Source organism: Leopardus geoffroyi, chromosome B3, assembly GCF_018350155.1.
Source record: "Leopardus geoffroyi isolate Oge1 chromosome B3, O.geoffroyi_Oge1_pat1.0, whole genome shotgun sequence".
Lineage (NCBI taxonomy): Eukaryota > Metazoa > Chordata > Mammalia > Carnivora > Felidae > Leopardus > Leopardus geoffroyi.
In genome coordinates, this window is record NC_059337.1 from 136,068,214 (window position 1) to 136,094,630 (window position 26,417).

General features: G+C 56.8%; 2 protein-coding genes and 1 long non-coding RNA gene across 7 annotated transcripts in view; 2 read left to right on the forward strand and 1 right to left on the reverse strand.

The window, feature by feature from the left end:
- The first annotated feature begins 761 nt into the window (after nt 1-761).
- Nucleotides 762-13,532, forward strand: CHGA (chromogranin A). Its single transcript, XM_045448292.1, has 8 exons — nt 762-999; nt 1,826-1,872; nt 4,200-4,293; nt 5,080-5,148; nt 7,247-7,342; nt 9,219-9,656; nt 10,368-10,855; nt 13,047-13,532. Exons 1-8 carry the CDS (start codon nt 954-956, stop codon nt 13,128-13,130), a joined length of 1,362 nt encoding a protein of 453 aa, XP_045304248.1. The 5' UTR covers nt 762-953; the 3' UTR covers nt 13,131-13,532.
- A 2,862-nt stretch (nt 13,533-16,394) lies between these two features.
- Nucleotides 16,395-17,238, forward strand: LOC123582066. The gene is made up of 2 exons (XR_006704173.1): nt 16,395-16,494; nt 16,749-17,238. It is a non-coding gene; the product is annotated as an uncharacterized LOC123582066 (long non-coding RNA).
- The window catches only part of ITPK1 (inositol-tetrakisphosphate 1-kinase), a 179,018-nt gene continuing 169,420 nt past the window's right edge, over nt 16,820-26,417 (reverse strand). For all 5 annotated transcript variants that reach the window (XM_045448289.1, XM_045448288.1, XM_045448287.1 and 2 more), the window contains 2 exons: nt 23,574-23,736; nt 16,820-19,022 (listed from right to left, as the gene is read on the reverse strand). In XM_045448289.1, the coding sequence (XP_045304245.1) occupies nt 18,664-19,022; nt 23,574-23,736 (522 nt within the window). In that variant the 3' untranslated portion in view covers nt 16,820-18,663. The remainder of the gene's footprint in view (nt 19,023-23,573; nt 23,737-26,417) is intronic.

Here is a 26,417-nt window from a genome sequence, read left to right on the forward strand (position 1 = left end):
TTACAAGAGCTCCTGTTTTGGTTTAATATCTAGAACTACCCCCCACTCTTCCCTCACCACCCCCCAGGAGAGCTGTTCAACAATGGCCAGAGCCCAGGTTCACTCATTCTTCCCTGGCTTGAACTTTCAATCAGTACATTCAACAGGTATCTATTAAATGCGTTTACTCTGTGCCAGGTGCTGCCCTCAGAAAGCAATGGCGACCAAACGTTTTCAAATACATAAATACATAATACAATTACAAATCGTGAAGGCACAAAACGGGTTTGTCGGGGGGGCGGGGGGGGGGAGTGCCTTACTCAAAAAGGGGGTCGGGAGGCCTCTGTAGGACTTGCTAGGTAGTTGAGGGAGCCCTGAGTGTGGAGCAAGCCTCCAGACTCTGGCATCAGGGGAAGCGCGCCCCCGCCGTGGGAATCTCAGGAGCATGAAGTGGCGCGCTAGCGCTGGCAGGGACCTCAGCACACACTGAAGGAACACGCGGCCCAGAGACTGGGAGTGACTTGCCCACGGACCCACAGCAAGTCGGTGGAACCGTCGAGGGGTGGAGGATCAGCTGAGGTCCCTTGCCATCCTCCTGGAAGCCAGAGAACTGTCTCACAGCTCGACCCAAGAGAGCCCAGCGGCGGACAACAGAAGCCAGAGGCGTGAAGCTGAGGGCGGAGCGAGCTGCTGCCGGACCCCCCGGAGGGGTGGGGAAAGGGGGCAGAGGCGGTCCCGATGACGTCATTTCCGGGGTCGGGGGTATATAAATTCTTGCAGTACCAGAGCCCAGTGCACAGAGGCTGGTGGGTGGGCCGACAGACGGACGCCGAGAGGGAAGCCGCGCCCCCCGCCCCCAATCCGCGCCAGCGCCGCCACAACCCGCTCCCAGGCCGCCCGTCCAGCCAGCCCTCGCCAGGGTGCCTGCGGTGCCGGGGCCCAGACCGCCAACTGCTCTGCGCCTCGGGTTCGCCATGCGCTCCGCCGCTGTCCTGGCGCTTCTGTTCTGCGCCGGGCAAGGTGAGCGAGCGCGGGGTCTCGTGGGAGAGGGTCCTGGGCGCCCCCGCCTGCCCCGAGGTCGAGGCTCCGCGTAGCGCCGCGCGCCCCTCGTGCCTCCCCTCCGGCCCGGCGAGTTTTCAGCACCGCGGACAGCGCCACCGCCTTCCTGCTGACCCCGCAGCGGTCTCGGTCCCAAACCCGTAGACCGGACGGACTCTTTGGTGGGCCGGACTCCTGACCCCGCGGGGCAGGACCCACCCTTCCCCCTCACCCCGGCGCCCCCTACCCCTTGTCTGGGCTCGACGTCTCGACTGCATCTGGGCCAGTTCTGGCTCCGTGCCGTGGCTGGCCAAGGTCATTGGGGGAGATGGGAGAACCGTTGCTGGCTCCCGCTCTCGTCTCTCTTTCTCTTCCCCCTCCTGCTCTATCTTTCTGCCCTTGGCTTCTACCCCTCCGCATCATCTCTCACAATCCTCCTCCTCCGTCTCTTTTCCCACACCTCTGGGGTCTGTCTTCCTCTCCTCGCTTCCTTCTCCACCCCAATCCCACTCAGCCGCTGCCCTTGTTTTCCTAGCATTAGCTTCCAGTCCTCTCCCCCGCCCCCCACCCCCCCATCCCCCGCCCAGAGCAAGAACTTTCCCAAAAGGCAGGGTTAGGGAGCTCAGTGTAGCCTCTGGGGGCCATACCCATGGGAGCAGCAGCCAGGGAAAGGAAACAGAACCACTGGGTGGGGGCAGTTTTGAGGGGAGCACTGGGATGAATGGGCCCCCTGTAAACTGGGTCAGGAAGGACTGGGCTCTCCCCTTGGAGCAGAGGAGTGACCCCAGTTCTCTATTTTTTTCCCCAGTCATTGCCCTCCCTGTGAACAGCCCTATGAATAAAGGGGACACCGAGGTAAGAAGGGGAATGGGGATGCCCCCGGGATGGCGGGTAGGAAGCCCAGTGGACGCCTCACAGCCAGTTTTTAGGCAGCTGCAGGAGTGAGTTTGGCATACAGCCAAGAGCCAGCACTGCGGCTGCTGAGCCTGGGGACAGCTTGCAAAAGAAGATATCAAAGACTGCTAGATTTCCCTGCCATCCTGCTGTGGGGACTTCCCCAGCTTCATCTGAGCTGGGTATGCTGCCGATGGGGACTGTGTCTTAGCTGCTGGGCCAAGGTGCCAGGCCTACTGCCTTGAACACTCCACATCTGGCAGGCCTACCATGAGCTGCTGGGTTAGGTGGGGGGACTTCTCTGTGGCTGTGGTTGTCCACAGACCTGCAAGGATGGTCTTCATTTCTCTGGCTCTGGCCTCCCGCTTTGGTCTTCCCCTCCTCCCAAGGTTCTGCTAGCTGCCTTTCCACCCCCACCCCCCAGGCACTCAAGCCCTGGCTCTCCCAAAGGGCCAGAATGAGAAGACTCTTGATCATGGCTTCCATACCCAGGGTGCTGGCCATTTAGGGCTTATGGTGCATGTCCCCCCGGAAAGGGCCTTAGGAGATACCAGTGGGGAGTTCTGTAGCCAGCGAGACAGACACTCTGTTGGGTATATATTTGGAATCCATTCATGTCTAGGCTGGGGCTATTTTTCCAGTTTCTGATGCTCACAGATACCCCCACTTGAGACTCAGAGAAATTTCTACTCCTCACCTTTTCAGGAGCTGTTTTCTTCCATTCCAGAGAGGCTATGGTTAAACCCAAAACAGCAAAGCAATTTCAGCCTCTATTTGCTCAATTATATTTCCTGTATTTCACTTGGCAGAATTCAGTGATTTAATTTACTTGCACTCTTATATAGCTGTGTGGTCTTGGTAAAGTTCCTGAGCTTCTCTGAGCTTCCACTTTTCCCATCTGTAGTATTTCCCTTGAGGGAAGTTGTGAGAGTAGGGAATCATAGATGTCAGGTGCCTGGCAAATGGCAGGTCCTCAGTAAATGGGCACCCTTTTGAGGCTCCCTTTTGAGGCTCTTTATTATTCTTGGGGCCCATGCCCAGTTCCTCTGTCCCAGAACCTGTCCTCATGGACTGGTGACTATCTGCCATTCCCAGTGTGAGGTCTGGGGTTGCAGGGGGATGCAGGGTACACACTTCAGGGCTCTTCCTACCAGATCTCTATGGGAGACACTGTGGTCACCATACTCCACCTAGCAGCCTGGGGCAGGAGCACCATAACAGCTGGTTAAGACCTAAATATTCCATCCTATGATGCTGTGACTACTGTAGAGCCTCTTTGCCAGTTTGCCATCCTGAATTTTTGGATGGCTTGCTTTGGCAGCCCATAGACACAGCCTGCCGCCCCCTCACTCCCCACCAGCATTGCCTGATGCATGTCTGGCACCTCCTGGTTTTCTGCCCTGCTCTAGGCAGCTGAAGCAGGTTGAAAGTTGTGAATCCCTCTCTTGGTGTGTGGGGCACTTCATGCTTTATAGAGTGTTTTTCCATCTGTGTCTGACCACCCTGGGAGGGGAGCAGGAATGTCTTCTCACTCTCATTTTACAAGTGGGAAAATTGAGGCTCAGAGAGTCAAGTCACATGTCCAAGATCACACAGCTAGGATACTGCACTCCAGTTGGCACTACCTTCCAATATCCACTTACCAGGTGCCTGCTTATCCACAGCACCTTTCTGGGCCTGAGACAAAAACTTCGGAGATATGGCTGCCGTGGGCCTGGAACAGGCAGGCGCATCGATGTAGCTGATGTGTGCCCACATCCGGCCACAGGATTCATCCCCTGGCCCAATGTAGAGCCAGACTGTGAGGCTGTCACTCCTTGCAGGTGACAACACCACAAATGTTGGGAGACAGTGATCCACATCCTGTTTCCAGACAGAGTAAAGCCAGGGGAGGTCTTTGTTCTCCTCTGGGCAGTCCAGAAATACTTCCTGGAGATAGTTGCCCTTTGAGGCATCTGCAAGGTTCAAGGACTTCTGCAAGCCATACCTCCATGCCCAGGAGCAGTTTCCCCTTCTTTGGAGACACGCTTGGTACCTTAGAGGGGCACCTGCTGGCTATGTGATTAGATCACCGGGCACATGGCAAACACCATATAAGGGTTTTCTTTTATTGTGGTTATTGTCTGGCTAAGAACACAAAGCTGTGCTCCTGAGACGGGCACCCACTGACTCCTGAAGACAAAAGCAAATGTCCTTATATTCTCATTAGAAATTTGCTGTGGAGCCTCTGGGGCTGAACCCCATACACAAACCAGCCCCAGCCTTCCCCCCACCCACTCTCTTTCCAGGTGATGAAGTGCATCGTTGAGGTCATCTCTGACACACTATCCAAACCCAGCCCCATGCCTGTCAGCCAGGAGTGTTTCGAGACCCTCCGAGGAGGTACGGGCAAGGCTGGGGGGGGGAGGATCCGGGTGTGTGGCTTTGAGCAGAATTCAGTGACTTGATTCAACAGTCACTGATCGAGTGCCTGCCCTGGGCAGGCCTGTGCTAGGGTCTGAGTGGTCTGGAGAGATGAGGGGGGTCACAGCCCCTGTGCTTCTGGAACTTACAGACTGGCAGATGGAACAGATAGGAACCCAATTAACTAGAATTCTGGGCAGAATGAAAGCAGGGCCGTCCACCCTGTGAACAGAGATTTTGTGTACTAGACCCCCAGAGCCAAGAGCAGCCTCAAACACCTGCTAGACAATCTATAGGTATGTGATGAATAAAGAAGTGTGGGGGTTGGCCTGAGAAGAACAAAGTCTTTCCAACCAAGCAGTCAAGTTCTGATCAGCTGTTGGATGGGTCCAACATTGGGTTGGACTTTCAGAGAAAGGTTGGAAATCAGTAGATAGGAAAGGATAGCCCAGGTGGAGCAGGCATGGAGATGAATATTGGAAGACATGATGTGGGTAGAGACACCTACCTCACCTGGGGGCCTGCCACCTCTTGGCTGAGGTCTGGGTGCTGGGCCACTGGCTGACCTTGCTGATGTAGTAGGAAGAATTGGCACCTTGGAGAGGAGGCCATTTCAAAAGTGTCTTCTCAAGACCCAATCTTAAGGCTGCTGCCCAGGTTTTGAGTGTCCAAAATAAGTTCCTTGTGTTCAGCTGAAAATATCGATAGTCATCTCTTTCTCGGCTGTTCTCTGGAAACCACCCATAACGACTCTCTTCATTGCAGATGAACGGATCCTCTCAATCCTGCGACATCAGAATTTGCTGAAAGAGCTCCAAGATCTTGCTCTCCAAGGTATTTTCCAGTCACTGCATATGAATTTACTGGGTAAATTCCAGTAATTGAGAGAACACCAGGGTGTGAGTTTGAGCAATGCCCTATTTCTCTCTGATTCTTCCAGTTATAGAGTAGGAAGATGGGGTCCTTCATGCCCTGGTCCAATTTGTCATTGATACAGTTAAGGAGAGTAAGGCCCAGAGAGGTTGAGCGACTTGTCCAAGGTCACACAGTAAGTTAAGGACATACCAAGACCAGACGCAGCTCTCCAAATACCCCATCTCTGCAGTTCAGTCATTTCAGTGGGAGCACTTTTAAGACTAGGTTACAGAGAGAATCCCTTTCCTCTGTTAAAAGAAAATTGGTCTCCAGAAGAGAGGACAGGCCCCTTTCCTCTTGTGAGCTTCTGCTCAAGGGGTTGATGGGGGAAGCAAGGTCTTGCTCACCCCCAAAACACAGACCAGACTTTCAGCATGCTTTAGAGATTCAGAAAATCCACTGATACTCTTGAGAATGGAGTGACTTTGTGAGGGAGTGAGCCCCTTGTCACTGAGGATATTCAAGCAGAGCCGGGACAGGATGCTGGGATGGAGGGTTAGACTGATGTCATCCCACAGATGCCCAGCCCCAGGTTCCTTCCTGTGTTCATAGGAACCTGGAAAGTTAGACAAAATGCGTTCTGGCCTTGCATCTGCCCCAAGCTGACATCCTGTGGGAAGTGGCTATTTATTTGGGGGCAGGGCCACTGGCATTGTGCCTCTCTCTGGGAATGGGACCTCAGTCGAGAACCTTGCATCTGCTTCCAAAGGAAGTGAGGGTCTGTCTTGAGGGCTGGGCTTCTGTCTCGGGTGGGGGGTGGGATCGGAGGCATGAAGACTTCTCCAGCTCTGGGGAGACCCCCACTCTGAGGCCTTTGGAGAGGACCAGGCCACGTGTGTGAGAATGGAAGGCAAGCACCTGTCTCGTATAGTTGCTGGGAGTGTGAAGTGAGTGCCTGGGACAGAGTGGGTGCCGAACGGAGCCATGGCAGTTACTGCCTGTCTTATTAATTTCATCATCATTGACCCTGGTGGGTTTTTTTTTTTTTAGCTGAACATTAAATGTTTTATTGCAATATGATAATTTAAAAATTAAATATTGAATGACTAAGATACTACATTTAAATAATTAAATATAGTGTCAACACAGACTGTTATGGGGAAATGTGTCCTGAAACACCTGTATACACACATATGTGCGTGTATCCATTATGAACAGTTTCCAATACACATATATATTACTGTTTTCTACTGAAAGAGTATGGGACATAGCTATATGTCCACCTGTCCTTCCATCCATCCAACCATCCGTCCATCCACTCCCTCTTCTGCACTCAGAACAACTTCTGTGTACCAAGCAGCAGCCCTGTTTTGTAGATGAGCAACCAAGTCTTGGATAGACCGAGTTACCCAAGGTCACGGAGCAAAGAATCGCCAGGAGGTGTGAACCAAGGCCTTCCCGGGGTCAAATCTGGGCATCCTTCCCTGGCCCACAACCGCTGTGTCGGTGCCTCTGGCCACTCCAGAGATTCCCAGCATGGGGAAAATAGCAGCAGCCTGGGGTCCATGCAGGGAGAGGGGTGTGTGGATCACGGCAGCAGAACTGGGATTCAAGCTTGGCCTTCTCCCCAGGACCTGGGGGAACAGGGCTCACCTGATTCAAGATCCCCCATGAGGGGGCAAGCAGTCACTGCTGTCTCCTGTTGCAGAGTCCCCTAGCTACCTCTCTGCTCCCACCCCTGGGACCCTGTGTTCCATCTGAGTCTTTATTGCTCTAAGAGGCAGCAAGCAGGGCTTGTTCTTATCTCAGGTGGGAAACTTGAGTGTGGACAGGTGCTGTGGCTGCCCCTGTGGCTGTGGCTGGTGCTGAGCCCCAGCTGAGAAGGGGCGGCGGGGGGCACCCCCGCCTGGGTCTTGCCCCCTCAGTCTCTCATTAAGCAGACTTGGAACATGACATGTCCAGTTTACAGATAAGGAAACGGAAGCCTTCGTTCTCACAGACAAATATCCCAGGGCTGGGCTTGGCAAAATGGGACTTTTTTCTCCTTTTTTTTCCCCCCCTCCTTTTCTCATACCAGGTGCCAAGGAGAGGGCACATCAGAAGAAACACAGCGGTCTTGAGGATGGACTCTCAGAGGCTCTTGAGAAGCAGAATGACCAGGCAGAGCTGAAAGGTCAGTGCTGGCCAGTCTAGCTGGAGGCTGGGGATGGAGGAGATCATAACAGTAGTTATAAGATCAAGGGCTCCCTGGAGTCAGGAGGCCCTCCTTTAGGCCTTGTAAAGGAGCTATCATTTCAGTCTTCCCTTTACAAATGGGGAAACTGAGGCCCAGAGGGGTTAAGTACCTTGCCCAAGGTAAGCAGCATAACGAGATGCGAATCCGGGTCTATGTCACTGCAAAGCCTGCCCACCACAGGGGCTCATGCTCAGGGCAGGAAGTCTCTGGTCTGGTGGGAGGGCAGCCTCAACTCTGGATCTTCCCAGAAGCCCTTGCAGAAGAACCCCTGCCCCTGGCACCTGTCCTCCTGGGATTTGGTGGTGCCTCGGCATAGTCCTGTCATAAGAGGGTCCCAGGAGAGGAGGTCTCAAACACTGAATGAACCTGGATCATCTTTCTTGAAGCCACAAGAGCTTCTAAGGTCCAAAGAGATCATGGCTGAGGTCAAGGTGATGCCCTAGTACTCATCCTCCTGCCCGGAAACAGCTAAAAAGTATCCCCGCAAGGCCTGCTCTTTGCACATAGGTGGGTGGGCAGGCCAGTTTCTAGGACCAAGGATCTCCATGGACTTCCATCTGGGGCACCTGGAGGCTTTAATGGGGGAGGCAGTTATGTGTCAGGGCAAAGAGCACCCTGTACTTAGCATCCGGAGACTTGGATTCAAGACCCTGCTGCCCATGGACTGTGAGCATGGACAGGTCACCCTCTCTGAGGATCAGGCGGACTTTCTGTAAACGGGATGGGAGCACTTTCACCTGGAGTCCTGGAGTCAAATGGCACGTACTTGGCGAGGCTTTGTTCAATAGTAATCACTCTGGTGCAGGGAGGGATTTTTACTGGGTAAAAGCCTATCTTCAAGGCAGCCAGCCGAAAATGCTTTTTTTTTTTTTTTTTTTTTTAAAGCTTATTTATTTTGAGAGAGAGACTGAGAGAGCAGAGGAGGGGTAGAGAGAGAGACAGGGATAGAGAATCCCAAGCAGGCTCTGCACTGTCAGTGCAAGAGCCCGACGCGGGGCTTGAACTCGTGAACCATGAGATCATGACCTGAGCCAAAATCCAGAATCAGGCGCTGAAAAGACTGAGCCACCCAGGCTGCCCTAAAATGCCTTTTAATGAAACCCTACAAATAGTCGAGCACTTTCACAAGACATCAAGACAGAGAAGCCTCACACGGAGAGGAGAAGGAACGTGTAGTGATGATGCCTCTCATACAGAGGTTAAGACCTTTCAAGGTCTTTTTTTTTTTTTTTTTAATCACTTCCTGCTTTAAGAGGTAGAATTACAGAGGCGCCTGGGTGGCTCAGTCGGTCGAGTGTAGGACTTTGGTTCAGGTTATGATCTCATGGTCCGTGGGTTCAAGCCCCACATCAGGCTCTGTGCTGACAGCTTGGAGCCTGGAGCCTGCTTCACATTCTGTGACTCCCACTCTCTCTGCCCCTTTCCCGCTTGCACTCTGTCTGTCTCTCTCTCTCAAAAACAAACATTAAAAAAAATTTTTTTAAAGAAAGTAGAATATAAAGGAAGAAAGATATGCCAGTTGTACTCAGGTCGGACCCAGACACAGAGCAAGTAATGCTAATTGTGTCATAAGTCTTGGGCTGGACTTTCTAGAAGCCAAAAGATACAATGACTAGGGCATTCACTTTGGAATGTCCCCTCTCTGTAGAGAGAGCTTTCCTACTATTCTTTCTAATTTTATACTCTAATAAACTTTCGCTTGCTGTTCAGGAAAAAAAAAAAAAAGATACAATGACTGAGTTCTGCAATTGGGCTCTCGGGGAGACTCTGTGTGTGGCCTGGCCCTCAGGGCCTGACTTTGTCGTTTCTGCAGAGGTGACAGAAGAGGCATCCTCCAAGGATGCTGCGGAGAAAAGAGGGGATTCTAAAGAGACAGAGAAGAATGATGGAGACACAGATGGGGCCAGGCCCCAGGCCTCCCCGGAGCCTGAACAAGGGTCCGAGGTCGAGGAAGACAACCAGGCCCCAGGGGAGCAGGAAGCCTCCAACACCCAGCCCCCAGCCAGCCTTCCCAGCCAGAAACACTCAGGCCCACAGGCCCAGGGGGACAGAGGGAGCCTCTCCCAGGGTCCGGTGGACAGAGAGAAGGGCCTGGGTGTAAAGCAGGAGCAGCAGGCAAAGCGAGAAGAGGAGGAGGAAGAGGAGGAGGACACAGAGGCTGGAGAGAAGGCTGTCCCCGAAGAAGAAGGCCCCACCGCAGCATTTGACCCCCACCCAAGCCTTGGCTACAAGGAGACCCAGAGGGACGAGAGTATGTATGACGTCTGAGACCCCTCAGCAAACGTGTCAGGCAGAGGGTGGGAGGGAGGACCTCATTCATAATTTCATTGCACCTTCACAGCAACCCTGAAAAGTAGGTGTATCTCCATTTTCCAGATGGAAAACTGAGACTCAGAGAGGTTCAGTAATTTGCCCAAGGTCACACAGCTAATTTGTAGTAAAAGCTGAGTCCAACCACCCAGGTTTGGCTGACTCCAAAACCCTGCATCTCCCACTAGTCCACACAGCCCCTCCCCTCCAACCAAGGAGGCCAGAGGGACTTTGCAGGGTGGGTGGGCTTCGGGAACAGAGGGACAGCCTGATAGGCGAAAGCAGGCTGGTCTAGGGACAGTGTCAGCTTCACCGAGGGTTTAGGAGAGGCCCCTGGCCCCCCATGAGGCCTTGTAAGGGTCCTTCCTCCCTCCCCAGCTGGGTGGCTCCCGGATCGGGGGCTCCTCAGAGGAGAAGGCTCGCAGAAGAGGCAAGCTCTGGCCAGCCCACCCCTTTGAGCTTTGAGAGGGTCTTGCAAAGCACGGTGTCAAGGTGGCTTCTTCCTCCGAGTGCAGTTATTGCGGAGAGGCTGGGCTGGACCCTGAGCATGGTCTGTGGCCCCAGCGATGGCCACACAGAGGCCCTGGGGAGTGGCAGGGACCAGGGAAAGCGGCGGGCCCTCCTTCATTCTCCTGCTCTTGTCCACCACCAGCTCCAGGATGGCCCAAGGCTCTGGCTGTGGATGGAGCCAGGAAGACCGGGGCTGAGGAGGCTCAGCCCCCCGAGGGGAAGGGGGTGCGGGAGCACTCTCGGCAGGAGGAGGAGGAGGAGATGGCAGAGGCCCCTCGAGGCCTCTTCCGGGGCGGGAAGAGCAGGGAGCTGGAGCAGGAGCAGGAGGAGGAGCAGCTGTCCAACGAGTGGGAAGATGCCAAGCGATGGAGCAGGATGGACCAGCTGGCCAAGGAGCTGACGGCCGAGAAGCGGCTGGAGGGGGAGGGCGAGGAGGAGGACCCCGACAGCTCCATGAAGCTCTCCTTCCGGGCCCGGGCCTACGACTTCAGGGGCCCTGGGCTGCAGCTGCGACGAGGCTGGAGGCCGTCCTCCCGGGAGGACAGCATCGAGGCGGGCCTGCCCCTCCAGGTGCGCAGCTACCCAGAGGAGAAGAAGGAGGAGGAGGGCAGTGCCAACCGCAGACCGGAGGTTGGTATGGGGGCGGGTGCCAGCCCCAGGCCAGGCCTCCAGAGTGTGGGCCCTGCCCCCCTGAGGGGACACACACCGTCCCCTTGGGTCTGAGGCTGGAGAGGCACTTGGACGGGGGGCTCTCGGGAGAGGGGCAGAGCTGGGGTAGGGGTGAGGACGGGTCAGGCAGGGAGGCGAGTGAACCCTGGCTCACAGAGGGCACCCGGTAAAGTTGGCGGACAGGCAGGCAAGAGAGGGCTGTCTGGATCGGGTCGTGGAGGCAGGAGAGGTGGTTCAGCCAATGCCTGAAGGCACTTCGTGGGTCTCTGTCCTGGAGGTGATGGGGGGCCCCTGCAGGTTTGGATGTGAAGTAGGAGTGAGGGGTGAAGCTGGAGCTTTGGACGGAGAGAACTTGGAAAGGAAAGGACCTGGCAGGGACTGGCCCGAGGAGGGCACCATGGCCCCAAGAGCTGGGAGGGCATGGAAGGTGCCCTGCGATTTCCTGGGAAATCCCTGTGGTTGGTCCAGCAATGTCCTCTCCTGGCCCCCAGGCAGCCCAGGCACACCCTCCTCCGAGGTTCAGACCCTGCCTCCCTCCGGTGGGGCAAGGGCAAGGCCAGTGGCACCACAGGGCCTGGTGGTGAGTGGGTGAGGGAGGCATGGATGTGCCAGGAGACCTGGGTTCTGCCTCTTCCTAGCTGTGTGACCTTGGGCGGGTTACTCCCCTTCTCTGAGCCTCACTGGTTCCCCCATTTCTCAAATGGCGGTAAGGAGTCCTTTCTGCTCACCTCATTATTATGGTCAGAACACACATGAGCTTTCAAAACCTGGCCATGTTCAGGGATACCTGGTTAGCTCAATGGGATGCTGGGATGTAGCCCCAGAGGTGAGGAGTGGGAGTTGGGGTCCCTGCCAGGCTGGCAGTACCATCTTGGAGCTAGAGGAGGCCTTAGGGGTCCGTGGTTCAGGCCTCAGTGTCCAGGTCGAAGTCAGGGTCCTGCTGGGGACTGGAATCTACCCATGACCCCAGTTCTCTCTGCCCACCCAGAAAAGGATGTGGCCCCTTCCTTGGGTCCCAACCTTTCTCTGGGCTGGGACCAGAGTCTTGGCAGCCTTAGAGGGAGAAGATTCCTTGGCAGCAGGAGCTAGGAGAGGTCATCTCTCTATGTGCCCAGGAGACTGCCCTCCATCCCTAGCCTCGGACCAGGACAAGCCTGGGCACCTTTGCTTGCCCCTCCCCAACCCACAGAAGCTGGAAAGAGCAAGCAAGTTACCCTGAGGTGCCTGCCAGCTCCCTTCTCCATGGGCAGAGAAAGCCCTGGACTGCAGAGCACAGAAATGGGGACCCCAGAGTCCTGTGGACAGGACAGGGCAGAGGCCTCTTCCACCCAGCTCCAGGGTCTTCTTAGAAATGTTCCGGCATCACAGAATTTCATTCCAAGACAGAAGGCTTTAAGGTCCCTATTTCCATGACAACCACTGTCTGTCTGTTCCAAGTGGCCCCAGTGGGTGCCCTCCACAGCCTGGCATCTGGCAGGGACCCCAGCAAGACTACCCTTCCCAGGTCAAGACCGAGGGCGAGGGCGTGGCCTTCCCCGACTCCTGCTCCAAGTCCAAGGGCATCTGCTTGTGGGCATCGGCCCCAGTTCGGGGGACCCTGAAAGCTTCCTGAGGCTGGGGCACAGAGCAGAGGTCACAGAAGGGTCCCCTGCTGCCCTGAACCACCCTGGCAGCCAGAGCTGGGTCCCCCTATGATTGGGACCGAGGATCCAGGCCCAACCCTAGGCAGGTAGAAGCAGGGAAGCCCTCACGTCCTCAAGCCTGTGCCAAAGGCCCATGGCTCCTCAAGCAGGGAAGCCTGGACTCACGGTCAGGGCCATTGTCACAGTCTAGGCCTTGGGCTGAGGAGCTAAGGAACACTGAAGAGCACCGAAGGCTTCATTTTCCACGTGCCTGCCCAGAGCCATTCAGGGGGAGGCAGGTCTGGATGAGGCTACTGGGGTGGTGTGGGGTCAAGGCCCCTATGCCCATTTCTTGTGCACAGTAATGCTCAGAGCGGCCCAGCAGGGTGGCATCTCTGTCCCCATGATCTGGATGAAAGCCCTAAAGCTGGGAGAGGCAAAGCCACCTGAGGCCACACAGCTAGCCAGTGGCACAACCAGTCTGGCAGACTGCACCCTCCATGTGAATGACCCTTGATGTTCTCTCCTAGGACCAGGAGCTGGACAGCCTGTTGGCCATCGAGGCAGAGCTGGAGAAGGTGGCCCACCAGCTGCAGGCACTGCGCCGGGGCTGACTCGCCAGCCGGCCCCCCCAGCCAGGGCCCCAAGGCACCCAGCAGTCCTGGCTCTTCTGTCCCCTTTGCAGGTCCTGGCCAGACGGCCCGGGCACTGCTTCTGGTAGAGAGGCCGCTCCCAGCCCACCCAAGCCCAGGCCGCCCTGTTGCCCCCTCGCTCCTTCCCTTCTGCTCTCGATTCCAGCCCCAGTGCGCCCCTCTACGGGGCACACCCCCCACGACTTTAAACGGTTATCTTCTCTCTGGACACAGGCAGCTTTCTAGAAGTTTCCTTTCCATCGTGAGAGCCATTGGGCACAATTGCAATAACTTCTGACCTTTTGGTGAAAGCTGAGAACTCCTGACTGTAATATATTCTGTACAAAATTTATCTAAGGAGAAATAAAACTGCTCTGGGCTCTTTCTGGTTTCTTTGAACTTCTCCCGCCTCTTAACTCAGAGCGGGATGGGAGGGACTAGATTTGGGCAAAGGGACAAAGGGAGCTCAAGTTGCTCCCTGGAGCTACTTTTTAGCCATGGGACTACACACAAGCGACTTTGCACCTCTCAACATCAGTTTCTTCATCTGCAAAATGGGGATGCTACTACTTCCTCATCTGATTGTGATGAGGGTTCAAAGGGCCCAGGCAGCCTGGACCAGAAAACCACGATGATGATACAAATCACATGAACAGTCTTGCCAAGGCTAGGCCTTTCCCATGAGGCTGGGGAGGGAGCGGCCCACTGTTGCTGCTAACCAGCCCCTGATACACAGAGGGACACCTTCCAAAGAGCTGGCGTCATTGTTTATTTCTTCACACGTTTTCAAGGGTGCACTCTATCCCCCAACCATTACAGAAAGAACAAACACAACAGCAAACTGTATCCCACTAGGCGGTCAGCTATCAAAACATCCACTCCCGAGACAAGTTAACAAAGGGAACACGGGGTCACCTTGCCCCTGAAAAAAAAACCCATCCCAAAGATGGCCACCTGTGTTATCATAACCACACAGAACAACTGTAAAGACAAATCCAAAGAGCCCAGGGACAAAGTCTCCTGGCTTTTACAAAAGCGGTGATTTTATATACAGTACGTGTATTCGTAGAAACACCGTACGGACGGACGTGCACAGATCGAGTACAAGGCAGCCTGGGATTCTGGGAAGTGTTGCCTGTTGCCTATGAACAGGATGGAGGCCTGAGCATTTGTCGCAAAGCACAGGCGTCACTAGAACTAGAACCACCACCGTCTCAGTGAAATCACTATGGGAGCAGCTTTTTGTGAGGCAACAGGTGTTGAAGAGGTGTGCTCCCACATGCAGCCCTGGAGGAAGAGGTCAGGCAGGCTACGGGAAAGGAACAGCCCCTCTAAGCCGTCGGGTCAGGGTAAATCGGGAAGGGAAAATGCAACCATTCGTGGAAAAGGCCCCCGGGTGGTCAGAACCAGAAGGGAGAGCGCCCAGGTGGGACCAAGGAACAGCTCTCCTCTGAACAGTGTCGGGGGTGGGCAGTGTCACTCCAAGATCACATTGGCAACGCTGTGCAGAGAGAATGGGCAAAGCACAGGCCCTTCCTCGTGAAAGGCAGAAACAATGGGAGTGTGGTTGGCCTGAAGCCTCAGCCACATCACTTCAGGCTCAGGCTCAGGCTCAGGCGTGGGCAGGGCAGACAGATGTGTGGGGCTTCAGGGCGGGGCCAGGCAGATAGAAGAGGGAGAAGCCTGGAAATTTCTCTGCCTCGCGGTAAGCCTTGGTGGAGGGGCTGGCTATGCGCCTTCAGGACAGCCAGCACCCAGCTCAAGCTCGCTAGCTCGGGGCAAGGGCCCGTGGAGGGCGAGGGGCTGTCGGGGCTCCTGCTGGGCGAATCATTTTCTAGGGCACAGAGAGGAAGATGCAGACGCCAGGGACAGCAGTCAAGCCATTCACCAGCTGTGTGGCCAGTGGCCAGTGTGAGTCCCCGAGCAGAGGACCGATCTCCCAGACTAGGACAAGAACGTGTAGTCTCCCTTGGTCTTGGAGTGGCCATGTGACAACAGCTGCTTATCGCAGCTGGCTGGAAAGCTAGTTTCTTGCCATGGCCCTTCCACCGGGCGAGGCCCACCTGACAGTCCTCTGGGTTAGAGAGAAACTCTTTTTTCCAAATTGTTCTCTCCATCATTGATGAAGGCCCACTTGAAGGATACACCATACAACTCCTTGGGTGTTCCAGGCGTCCAGGCCGTGCCGGGTGTCTTTAGGCCCAGCCCGACCCACTGTGGGCCGCAAACCTAGACGCTTCCATGAATGCCAATGGCAAGGATGCTACACCAGGAGACTCTGCTGGGCCCTCTTGAAGACGACAGACATCAAGGGCCTGCACTCAAGTGGGGCCTAATGTCTGTGGAATCACATCGTTGGACAAAGCATCCACAAGCAGAACCTGGCCCAAGGTCTCTGTCACAGGCTGTCCAGGACAGAGACCTTGCAACTGACCCTCTGTACTTACCCATGGCCCTAGCCAAAATATGGCCCTGGTACCTGCTCCCGGAGCCCTTGAAATCAGGAGTGCCTCCGGGAGCCCCGGCCACTGAACACCACCAAGACAGGTGCTGAGGGCCACAGACCCCAACATGCCCACCAACTGGCAAATAGAGGCTTGGGAATCAGAGTCCTAACTGCCCCCATGATCCTGGCAGGGCCAACTCTAGGGGCTACACATGCACACACCACAGCAGACCCTTCCCAGGGGCCCTGCAAGGTTCCAGAGCCTCTGACCCAGAGGGAGTACCACCAAGCCTTTGGGGGGAGATACTGCTAAGGGGCCAAGGAAGATGCGGCCTTTTAGTGGATCTGTCTTTCCCTGATGTGGAAACCACAAGGCCTGAAGGGAAATCAACTCTACGGAGAGTGTGTCCTGGGACCCAAAAGAGTCAGTGTGCACCCAAGTGACCCTGGGAGTGGAGGTCACTGGTTGGTGCCTCATCACCACTGATGAGGGGGTGATGGCCCCTCTCCTCGTCTGTGCTCCTGAAACCCCTACATCAGGGATGGCCAGTGTTTGCTGAACAGGGGCAATGCAGGGAAGAGAAGATGCCTGCTGCCAGGCAGGGCCTTTCCCTCTCCCACCACCTGCTGCTCCCAGGTCCTTACGAAGTGAGACTCCTCCCCTCGGCTTCTGCTTCCAGAAAAAGCGGTCACCTTGCCTGCCACCCGCATCGAGGCCAGTGGGGAACAGTTACTTGATATCTGGGCTCTGGACCTGAGCACGTGTGACCCTGGGGGATGACGTAAGTTACCCAGGAACACGATATGGCCAGAGGCCCCAGCTCGGCATCGGGGGTCACACTGCACCTCCACCCCCACCTGTTCCTGAGACAGATCGGGACTGGAATTTCATTTAAGAAGGTAAAGCTGTTTTTGGGGCGCCTGGGTGGCGCAGTCGGTTAAGCGTCCGACTTCAGCCAGGTCACGATCTCGCGGTCCGTGAGTTCGAGCCCCGCGTCAGGCTCTGGGCTGATGGCTCAGAGCCTGGAGCCTGTTTCCGATTCTGTGTCTCCCTCTCTCTCTCTGCCCCTCCCCCGTTCATGCTCTGTCTCTCTCTGTCCTAAAAATAAATAAACGTTGAAAAAAAAATTAAAAAAAAAAAAAAAAAAAAGAAGGTAAAGCTGTTTTATTAAGAGACCAGGAGAATGGCATGAACTTTCAACAGCATTTGTAAACACATGTGAAATGCAGTTCGATTTCAGTAGTTTATTTTGGAGACAAAGCAGTGCAAGAGGCCAGCCACGCTTTCCTGCTTCCCCGGGGCTCAGGGATGGACTAGGAAAGGCGCTGTACAGACATTATAATCGGGGTTCAACACTCAAGTCGTGTAAACGCAGTTAGTCGGTGGGCCCTCCTTTCCAGGGCAGCCGGGCAGTCCCAACAGCACCTGTCCTCGCCCTAGGCCCAGTGCAGCTTGAGGGCGGCCCCCACCCAGTCCTTCCTTTCCCGAAGGTGGGTGACCCCCACGCCCCTGCTGAGCCGGGCCCGAGGTACCTCTGAGTGCCCAGTTCAGCAGCCTCTCTCGGGCCATCCTCATCGGACCGTGCACGACAGCCTGGACGCCTTTCCCACTTTCTCAACGTGAATGGATGTCTCAGGACACAAGATCATGCTCAGGGGATCCTATGCATTTTGCCCAGGTTCACGTTGTCCCAGGACTGGCAAAGCCCCTCACCGGCCCCTTCTTTGCAGAGGGGTGGGGCGGTCTGTCCGCCTGCACCGTGGGAGCGGAGTGGTCAGCCGGTGGTGTAAGCTGCCATCAGGGGCTGGGGGGGACTCTCACGGAGGAGGGGTAACTGCTTCCTCACCTCTGGGGCTGCAGCTCCCCTCACACTTGGCTGGCTCTGTGCTTGGGGCTTGCAGTGAGTGCAGGAAGGGTGGGGCGGGCCTGCTGGGCGGTGCAAAAAGATGTGAAGCATACAGGCAGCACCCCCCCCCCCCACCTGGCTGGGGGAAGAGGCCCCAAATCACCTCGAGGCCGAGGGGAGGCTCATCAGGCTGACTTCTCAGAGAGGCAGACTGTACTGCAGGGTGTAGGGCACCAAGCCTGCCCTTCAGAGGTCTCTGGTCTCAACGGCTCATCAGAGACAAGGACACGGAGGCCCAGCAACTCCTGGGATGATCTGTCCACAGTCACGGCACAAATCCTTGGCACAGGCAAGATCAGCCCGAGGGCTCCCGACCAGGCAGCCTCCTCCGGGGTCCCGGGGAGTGGCGCTTGGCCAGGGTGGGAGGCCCCCTTGCAGGGCCGCATGGGACACAAGTTGAAGGGCCTGGAGGACTCCGGGGAGCTGGACGTGGAGAGTAAAGGCCAACTCAGGACCTTAGCTGCCCCCAGGAAGCTTCCTTCTTCCTTTCTGTGAGTGGGCAACAGGCGGACCACAGCCCAGACCCCCTGCACGAAGCCCCCACAAGGAAACAGTAGGTGTGCCTCTGGCTTCCTCTGGCTCTTCAGAGGGACAGCCATACACCTGCCTGGGGCTTTAGGCCCCATTCCTCACAAAGCTGTGGAGGCCACCAGCAGGAGGCGAACAGTGAGGGGGCCAGGCCTGGGTGTGAGGGGCTTGGAGGAAAGCGAGAGATGAGGAACCTCTCACTCACTCTGTTCAGTGGCCAAAAGCCTGACCCGGGACGGCCCCCCTCCAGGGTCCCCGAGGCCTGGTCCACAGCAGCCATCGAGACGAACAGACGTGGATGTGCACACGCACAGCAGCCACACGTGCACACGCACACCCCACCTCACATTCAGACCTAGTGTTGAAGACACAGCAAGTGTAAACCCAGTGAAGACATCTGCACAGCAGGTATCAGGCATCTTCCCCGAGGCTGGGCCACTTGGGGTTCTCTTCCATCCCCCCCCCACCACCCCTCGTTTAGATCATGACATCAGAAAATCAGGTTAAAAATTAAAAAACAAAAAAAAGAATCAGATCACTGGGAATTCTTAGTAGGAGCGTCACTGCTGGGAGCTGCTTGCCCAGCAGGTGCACTCTGCGGCCCGTGCCGCCCTCCAGGTCCCGGGCTCCGTGGCTACTGGGAGGAGGCCTTAGTGGCCAGTGAGGCCACGCAGTGCTGCTGGAAGCTGGGAGATACCGCCGCAGTGCAACCGAGTCTCTGGTGGGGCAGCTTGGCGGTGCTGCCCGTGCCCACGCCGCCCGCATCGGCCTCCGACGCCCAGGGTGGGTCCTGGCCCATCATGCTGCTGCAGCAGCCCGGGCTGGCGCTGCACGTCCGCTCGCCTGCCAGGCTGCCCGCCTGCTCCGCCAGGAGCCTGCTGTGCCTTAGTGGGGCCACGTCCCCTGCGGCTGCCGCGGCTGCACTCTGGCCCTGCAGGACGGTGGCCACGTGGTTCAGGAGGTCTGTGAAGAACTCGCTGACGCCCTCATAGCCTGTGGGCAGGAAAGAGACAGCACAGGGCGTTGAGCCAGGCTGGGGTGGAGACGGGCAGCAGGGAGAGCGGGGCACAGGTGGACTATGGGGCTCCCGGACTCAAGGTGGGCGCTCTCAAGACGTAGAGAAAACCGAGGCTCAGTTAAGTAATGGGACAGATGGAAGCCATCAAGCCTAGACTCAAAGCCGGGTGTGGGTGGGCTAGCCCTTGAATTCGGCTGTCCCCAGGGTGTGAGACGCTTGGCGCTCCAGCAGACAGGCAAACGCCCCATACCCTGTCCCTCTCGGGTACAGTTTCAGGGTCTCGTTTAATCACCACCCCAAATATGCCAAGATGCCTGTGGTAGGACGTGGCATGGAGGGACGTGGCAATACCGAAGGCCCACTCCTCCCATCCTAAATTATAAACAGCCATCCACTCCACATGGCCCAGCCTCAGCTTCCTCCTGTGTCAACTGAGAGGTCTCAGGGGCGGGGGGAGGAGGCCGTTGCGGGCATGCCCGGGGAGACCCCTGATCCAGAGCGGCTACCCCTGGAACAGAGTCTGTTGCCCTCTCACCCCCAAAATACCTGCAGGGAGGCCCTCTGTGCCATGTGCTCTGAACATCAAAGCCAAGGGGTGGAGACCGGGTGCCCCCAGCAGGGCCACTGCCCACCCACACCTGTGCCTCTAACAAAGCAGGGCCTGGGGTTCCCGAACAGAAACTGCCAGGGCCTGCCCACGGCCCACGTTTCCCAACACAGACACGAAGGCAAATGTCGGCAAACAAATCCTTGGGCGCCACCCACCAAGCAGGTTTCCCATCTAGGGCAAGGATTATGCTAACTCCCCCAAAAACTGCATTGAAAGAAATTCAACATGAGTAGGTGCCCCCCACCCCCACCTCCCCGATCCAGTGTGGAGGCATGAGAACTGGGCACACAGCTCCAGGAACAGGACAGAAACAGGTGCCCACTCTGCGAGGGGCTCCAGGCACTGCTCACACCCTGTATGGCTTCTCCCTCCACCAGGACGACCTCCACCACCACTCAGAGGTCACCGGGACCCTCGCACATCCTCCAGGATGGGCCTCGCCGCATGGGCACAGGCTGGGTGAGGAGGGCAGGCGCACTACCTCTCAAAAGAGCCCATCCGGGGCCGGGCGGCGGAGGCATTCGTCGATGATCGCGGGCCCGAGGCCGAGAAGGGGAAACAGAGATGCCCACGGCAAAACTAAAAACACGTACAATGGCTGGCATGCACGGTGCGTTCATGTGCCCTTACTCCCTCCTCACAACGTGTTCCCGTTTTACAGATGAGGAGACAGAGGCACGGAGAGTTAAGTGACTGAGCCCTTCCACAGGCGGACAGACACATGGCTGTTCACGGTGCGGGTGGAGACAGTGATGGGGCCCACGGCTGGTGTTCACTCAGGCTTAGGAAGTGCTGGCCCCCAGGCCGCATGCTGCATGTCCCTCGCAGTCCCTGGGGAGTGGGGCCCAAGGCCACCCTCATTTTACAGAGGATACAAAGCTCCCAAGTGGCAGTGCCAGGACCTCAACCAGCCCCTTTGGTGCCATCTGTGCCTTGAATATCATGTGGTCCTGGGCGGTCCACCGAGGACAGGGGGGGCTTCTTCCAGCCATAGGGCCAAAAGGCAAGGCAGGCCAGGCCAGGCCAGGCCCCTAAGGGACAACCAGCAGGCGGGCTGCCGGGCTTCCAGGGCAGGGATACGAGCAGAGGGAGCAGAGCTGAGAACCGAGTCAGGCCCACACCGGGGAACAGACGCAGTCCTGTTCTGAGGCCCCCAGACAAGGCCCAGGGCAGGACATACGTGCTTCCTGAGGCTTCCTGGGGTGGTGTGGAGGCCTGAAGCTGAACTGGAGACCGGGGAGGCCCCTCGGGTCGGCCCGAACTGGCCGGCAGCCAGGCAGCCAGCTCCCGATGCCTGGGGAGAACAGACTGAGCTGAGCCAGCACCGCGGGGCGCCAGCTCAGGGCCGGGCACCGTGCCGACATCATCTCCTCTGTCTCCGTGTGGGGGGAATCACTGCTCCCGCTGCGCAGAAGGGAACGCTGAGAACAACCCCTGCCCCCGGATGACCTGTCCCATCGCAGCCTGGAAGGGCAGGACCAAGATCGGAACCCACGGCTTCGGCTGATAGGTCAGGAGGGGAGGGCTCCAGTCTCAGCTCCAGCACTTGGTAGCCACGTGGCTCGGACAAGACACCCAGCTCCTACCTCCATGTCTCCACGGGGTAAAGGGAGATCTTGGCAGCTCACTGCACGCCGTGCTATTGCATGGACAAAATGCGAGTAAAGCTCTCCGAGCAGGCCTGCTGTGTAAGCGTGTCAACAGCACCCGCGGCTACTGCTGTTACTAGTTCCCAGAGCCCAGCACGCGGCCCCTTTGACAGGAGGCTACTGAACACTCAGGGCCCCCAGGCAGCCTCCCCAGGAACGTACTCTTCGGGTCGGGCCCACGAGTGCTCCAGACCCAGGCTTGCAAAACAAGCCGGGAGAGGCCGGGGAGCAGCTGTCTCCCGGACACGGCCTGCCCTGGGCTCCCCCAGCTTTCCCCCAGCATCAGGCTCCCTCAGGCAGCATCTGCTGGACTTGGCCCATCGTTCCGGCTGCCTCAGCCCCCACCTCCATGCCTGGCCCCATCTGGGCGGCCCTTCTCTCGGACGGAAGCCTCCCGGCCATCTGGGCCCACAATCACGGTCCCTCCTGAGCATAGAGGACGCCCTCGTGACACCCAGTCCAAACTGCCCATGTTGAGAGGGGGCCGACTCAGGACCTTGCACAAAGCCGAAGCTCAAGGGCAGAGCTTCATGCTCTCACCACCTCCCATCTCCATCCTTCTGGAACTTCTGCCCCAACAGCCTGGCACTGCTCCCTCCTCGTCCCACCAACCCGCTGACTCGGCTACCTCTTTGCCAGGCTACCTCTTTGCCAGCCCCCCCCCATGTCCTCCTGGGTTTAGATCCTCTGATTCATTGTAATTGTTCCCTTGACACGCCCTGTATTCCCTTGATCTCTCTCATTCATTCCGTCACTTCCTCGTGAAAACCCCACCTCCGGCAACACCCAAGTCTCCATTCAGGCTGCGCCCAGGGTGACGGGAGGAACACAGACCATTGTCCCAACAGGCCTGAGTTTCTATAAAGGAATGCTGGCCTCAGTCAGCCGCTCTGGTCCCTCTCAGAGCGAAAGCCCGCATTCTCACCATGGCATATGGCAGGCTCATCTCTGGCCCTCCTTGTCACAGTCCCTTCCAGAGCCCTTGGGGGGTAGCTCCTTCCCTCCTTGCCGGGCTCTGCTCCAATGCCACCACCTCAAGAAGGAGCCGCTGGGCACCTCCTGTCCTCTGAAGGAAGGGCTCTGGCCATCATGGTCACGCTGTACCTGCATGTCTGTTACTAGATGACCAGCTGGGACACACAGTAGGCCCTCGATAAAAGTCAACTGAATGACTTAAGGAGCCAGTGGTGTCCTCCCAGCCTCGGTTTCCCTGGCTATGACCTATAATGGTGGTGGGGCCTGAGGAGTGCAAGGGGACACATGTCAGGCCCCCAGCCTGACGCCCAGGAGCCGCACAGCCTGAAGTCACGCTCTGCACCCCGCACATGAGGTCTTGTTTCACACCTTGCAGACACCCCTGAGCAGTCCCTGCATGCCACGCATGGGCTCTCCCTGGAGATGCTAACCTCCCTAAGGTACGAATCATTTCCTGAATGTTTTTATACCCACTGAGCAGTGAGTGACTTTACCTCCACTGCTGCTACTTAATAAAGGTGAGAATCAAAGCCAGCTGGGAGGGTGGACGAGTCAGCCTCAGGGTGCCCCCAGGCAGAGTGGGCTCATTCCGGGGAAAGTCATCTGGGGACGTCACGGCCATCATCCTTGTAGGCTAACAGCCCCACTGAAGGTTCTCCAGGTGCTATGTCCCACCAAGAAGAGAGGAGCACGGGGGAGCCAGGCTGTGCCAGCCAGCCCTGAGGGCCCCAGCACATGCTGCCTGCCTCAGGGCTCTGGCAGACGGCAGGGAGCAGGGGCCGTTGCCACGGGGAGCTGGCCGGCTCCAAGGCCCGTCCCCAGCACTACAGTTCAGGGTGGGGGCAGGAGCACGGCCCCGCCACCAACCAGTACTGTAACGTGCGGTAATTTCTCCCTCCCTGGGAAAGTCGACTCCCTGCACATAAACTGTGGAGGACGTACTCTCTCTGGGGTCCTTTCAGGTCTCGAAATCTACAAGCCCAACAGAGTAGCTGAGGTTCCGCCAACAAAGGCTAACACTGATGGCGCAGGGTCAGTGAGAAAGGTAAAAGAATGGGCTTAGTGCGGGCCCACTAAGCGCCCAGGTTCACCCTGGCTGCATGCACCGACCTTGTTTGCCAACTTCACCACATACCATAAACCCATTTTGCAGGTGGGGCTGAGGCTTAGCGGGACCACATTTATCCCAGGCCCTACCAGCAGGGAGGGAGGAAGCTGATCAGCCGGACCCACCCGCCCCATTACCCAAGGACACCAGTGTACGGACGGATAAAGGTGGCCCCACCGCTCACCTGGGAAGGCGTTGATGTCGATAACAGCGTGCTGCCCCGTCTGGTTATTGATGATGATGTCAATCCCAAAGAGCGACACACCCAGCGCCTGCCGAAGGGCCCGGGACAGCTCCCGGATGACCTCGTCACTCGGCCGCTCAAACACGCCCTCGATCTTGTCCAGCTGCCAACATATACACACATGCAAGTCAAGTCAGGCCACAGTGGGGAGGTGCAATGCCACGCCAGACACAGAGACCCTGCCTCAGGTGCCCCAAGCTTGGCATTACCATCAGGCAAGGAGGCAGGACAGACCCCTGGTGAGTTGCACTCACACGGCCACTTCCCACGTCCCACCAGTTGGGCAGGAACGAAGCATACAGTGTTCGTGACCCCTCTAGTCCCTGTAACAAGCTGGGAGGACTGCCCCACCCCAATCGTCCTCTGCTCTCGTCCCAGCCAGCCTGGGACAGCCACACAGATTTTCACGGGCTCAAGCTCGGCCCCTAGAAGGGCCACAGAGGAAGGGGAACCTTGAGAAGTGTGTGGGATCTAGGGAACATGGATTTGAATCCTGACAGTGACCTTCTAGCTCTGTGGTCCTAGGGAGAAGTACTCGGCCTCACTGTGCCTCAGTTTGCTCAAACAGGACCAACGAGGTTCCTATCCTCTGCATGGGGAGGTCCCTGATGTGGTGGGAACAGTGTCTGCCCCACTGGGAGGAGGTGCTACCTTTGCATTCTAGAGCAGGGATAGCACTGTGTGACCTCTGAGTCAGGAGAAGGTTACAGGAGGTGCTCAATAAATACTGGAGTCCTGGGGGCTACAGGGCTCAGAAGCCAAAGAGGAAGAAGGGTGAGTGATCCGTCAGAAATAAAGTTGATGCTGGATCAAAAACTTTTAACACAGAATTACCACGTGACCAGCACTTCCACTCCTGGGTATATGTAACCAAAAGACTGAAAACAGGTAGTTGTAACCCAATGTTCAGAGCATCGGCTAAAGGTGGAAACCAACCGAAGTGCCCATCAAAACGTGGGATCAACAAACTGTGTTAACCCACACAATGGAACATTATTCAGCCATACAATGGTATGGCGTGGGTGAACCCTGAAGACGTCAGGCAAAGTGTGAGAAGCCAAACACGATGGGTTACACATTAATATTTACAGGTTAACACGAAAGGTCCAGAACAGGCAAGTCCGTGGAGATGAAAAGCAGACTAGTGGTGGTGGGGGTTGGGAAGAAGAGGGAAGGTGGCAGAAATGCTTCATAGGTACAGAGTTTTCCTCTGAGGTGACGAAAATGTCTCGGAACTTGGCAGAGGTGGTGATAGGCACAACATGGCGAATGCAGAAAACGTTACTGAATTATTACCTTAAAATGGCTATGTTGTATGTTATGTGAATTTCACCCCATTTAAAAAAAAAAAAGTGAAGCTGAGTCAGGAGGGCTGGGGACAGAGCCCTGGGCACCAAGGACAAATGGCCCTTACCCCGGCACAGGTAGCTACAACGGCCAATGGGGAGCTTGCACACATGCCCTGAGTGAGGAGCCCACGGCGGGCACCATCAGCGGTCCCCTGTGAAGCCACACCCGCGGGCTCTGCACAACCGGCGGGGCCCCTCAAACCCATGACCCTGCTGCCTTGGTGTGCTATCAGAGGAAATACTTTCTAAGGGGCCAGTGGCAGACTGCCTGTGACAAGCCCTTGTCACTTAGCACCCGCCCAAGCCCGGGCAGGTATCCCCATTTTGTCTCCCTTTTGCCAGTGAGAGGCTCAGCGCATCAAGGCAGCTCAGCCACGGGATCTGTGGCCCCAGGTCCTCCCCAGGTCAGAGGGAGCCAGGCAGACACCATGGCACAGCCCATTCCCTCCCGCACGCCCTGAGCCGTAATGTACGCTTCTGGGTTTTGTTTTCTCACTCCAATAAATGAGGTAATAAAAACACCTGCACCACGGGACGTAGGATCCGAGAAGCTAAGGTTTAAGGCTTGCAGCACAGGTCCACCAGCAAGGGGGGTGGGGTACGGCTGCCGTATTAACACACTGTTTACAAAAGCACTTTCTCAGCTCAGCCAAGGCATCTCAGAAATCCTCCCGAAGCTGTTTGATTACATTAAACTAACTAGCCATCCCAGCACAAGATAAAGGCACGGAAATCCTGCCCCTGGGTTGTAAGTGCGAAGGCTACAGTGATGTTCTGGGGAATGGGGAGGCAACAGAGGAGGTGAGGGGTGGTCCTCCGGATCACCACGATCACCCTCCTCCCCCAGCATGGTGGGCTGAGTGCTTCCGGCACACTCCGGCGCACGTCTGGGCGCTCTGCATCCAGTAACTCCCCGAATCCCATGACCGCCCTGCGCGGCAGGATGGGGAAACAGAGGCTCAGAGAGACGACAATGCGATTCCCAGGCCACACGGCCGAAATGTTGTGGAGCTTGGGTGTGACGCCAGCCAATCTTGTCAGTGTCCACACTCTTATGTAGCAGTGTCTGGGGGCCTGTAAGTTGGGTGTGGGAGTCGGGTTCACCCTCAGGGGCCTCCAGCCAGGGAAGGAGGTGGGGCTTCAAGGCCAGGACAAGGCTTCCTGCATGAGGCCCCGATGGTGGGAGGGAGGAAGCTAGGAGGCGAGTCTGGAGTCGAACTGTGTCAGGCTGGCCTGTGGGTGTGCAGGAGGGGCTTGCGTCTTGAACAGGAAGGGTATGGCTGAGTGCCACTCCCCTGTCTAGTTTCACATGGTGTCACTTCTGGGGGCTTCCTGAAGAGCAGTCACAAGCTGAGGGGAAGGAGGTGATGGTGGAGCACAGGTGGAGAGGAGGCTCAGAAGTGTCTCTAAGCTTTCCCAGCCCACAGATGAAGAC

Coding starts and splice junctions, on each gene's coding strand:
- CHGA (XM_045448292.1), top strand. CDS start 954: ATGCGCTCCGCCGCTGTCCTGGCGCTTCTGTTCTGCGCCGGGCAAG. Junction 1,000..1,825: donor TCTGTTCTGCGCCGGGCAAG/GTGAGCGAGCGC, acceptor TTTTTTCCCCAG/TCATTGCCCTCCCTGTGAAC. Junction 10,856..13,046: donor GTGCCAACCGCAGACCGGAG/GTTGGTATGGGG, acceptor GTTCTCTCCTAG/GACCAGGAGCTGGACAGCCT.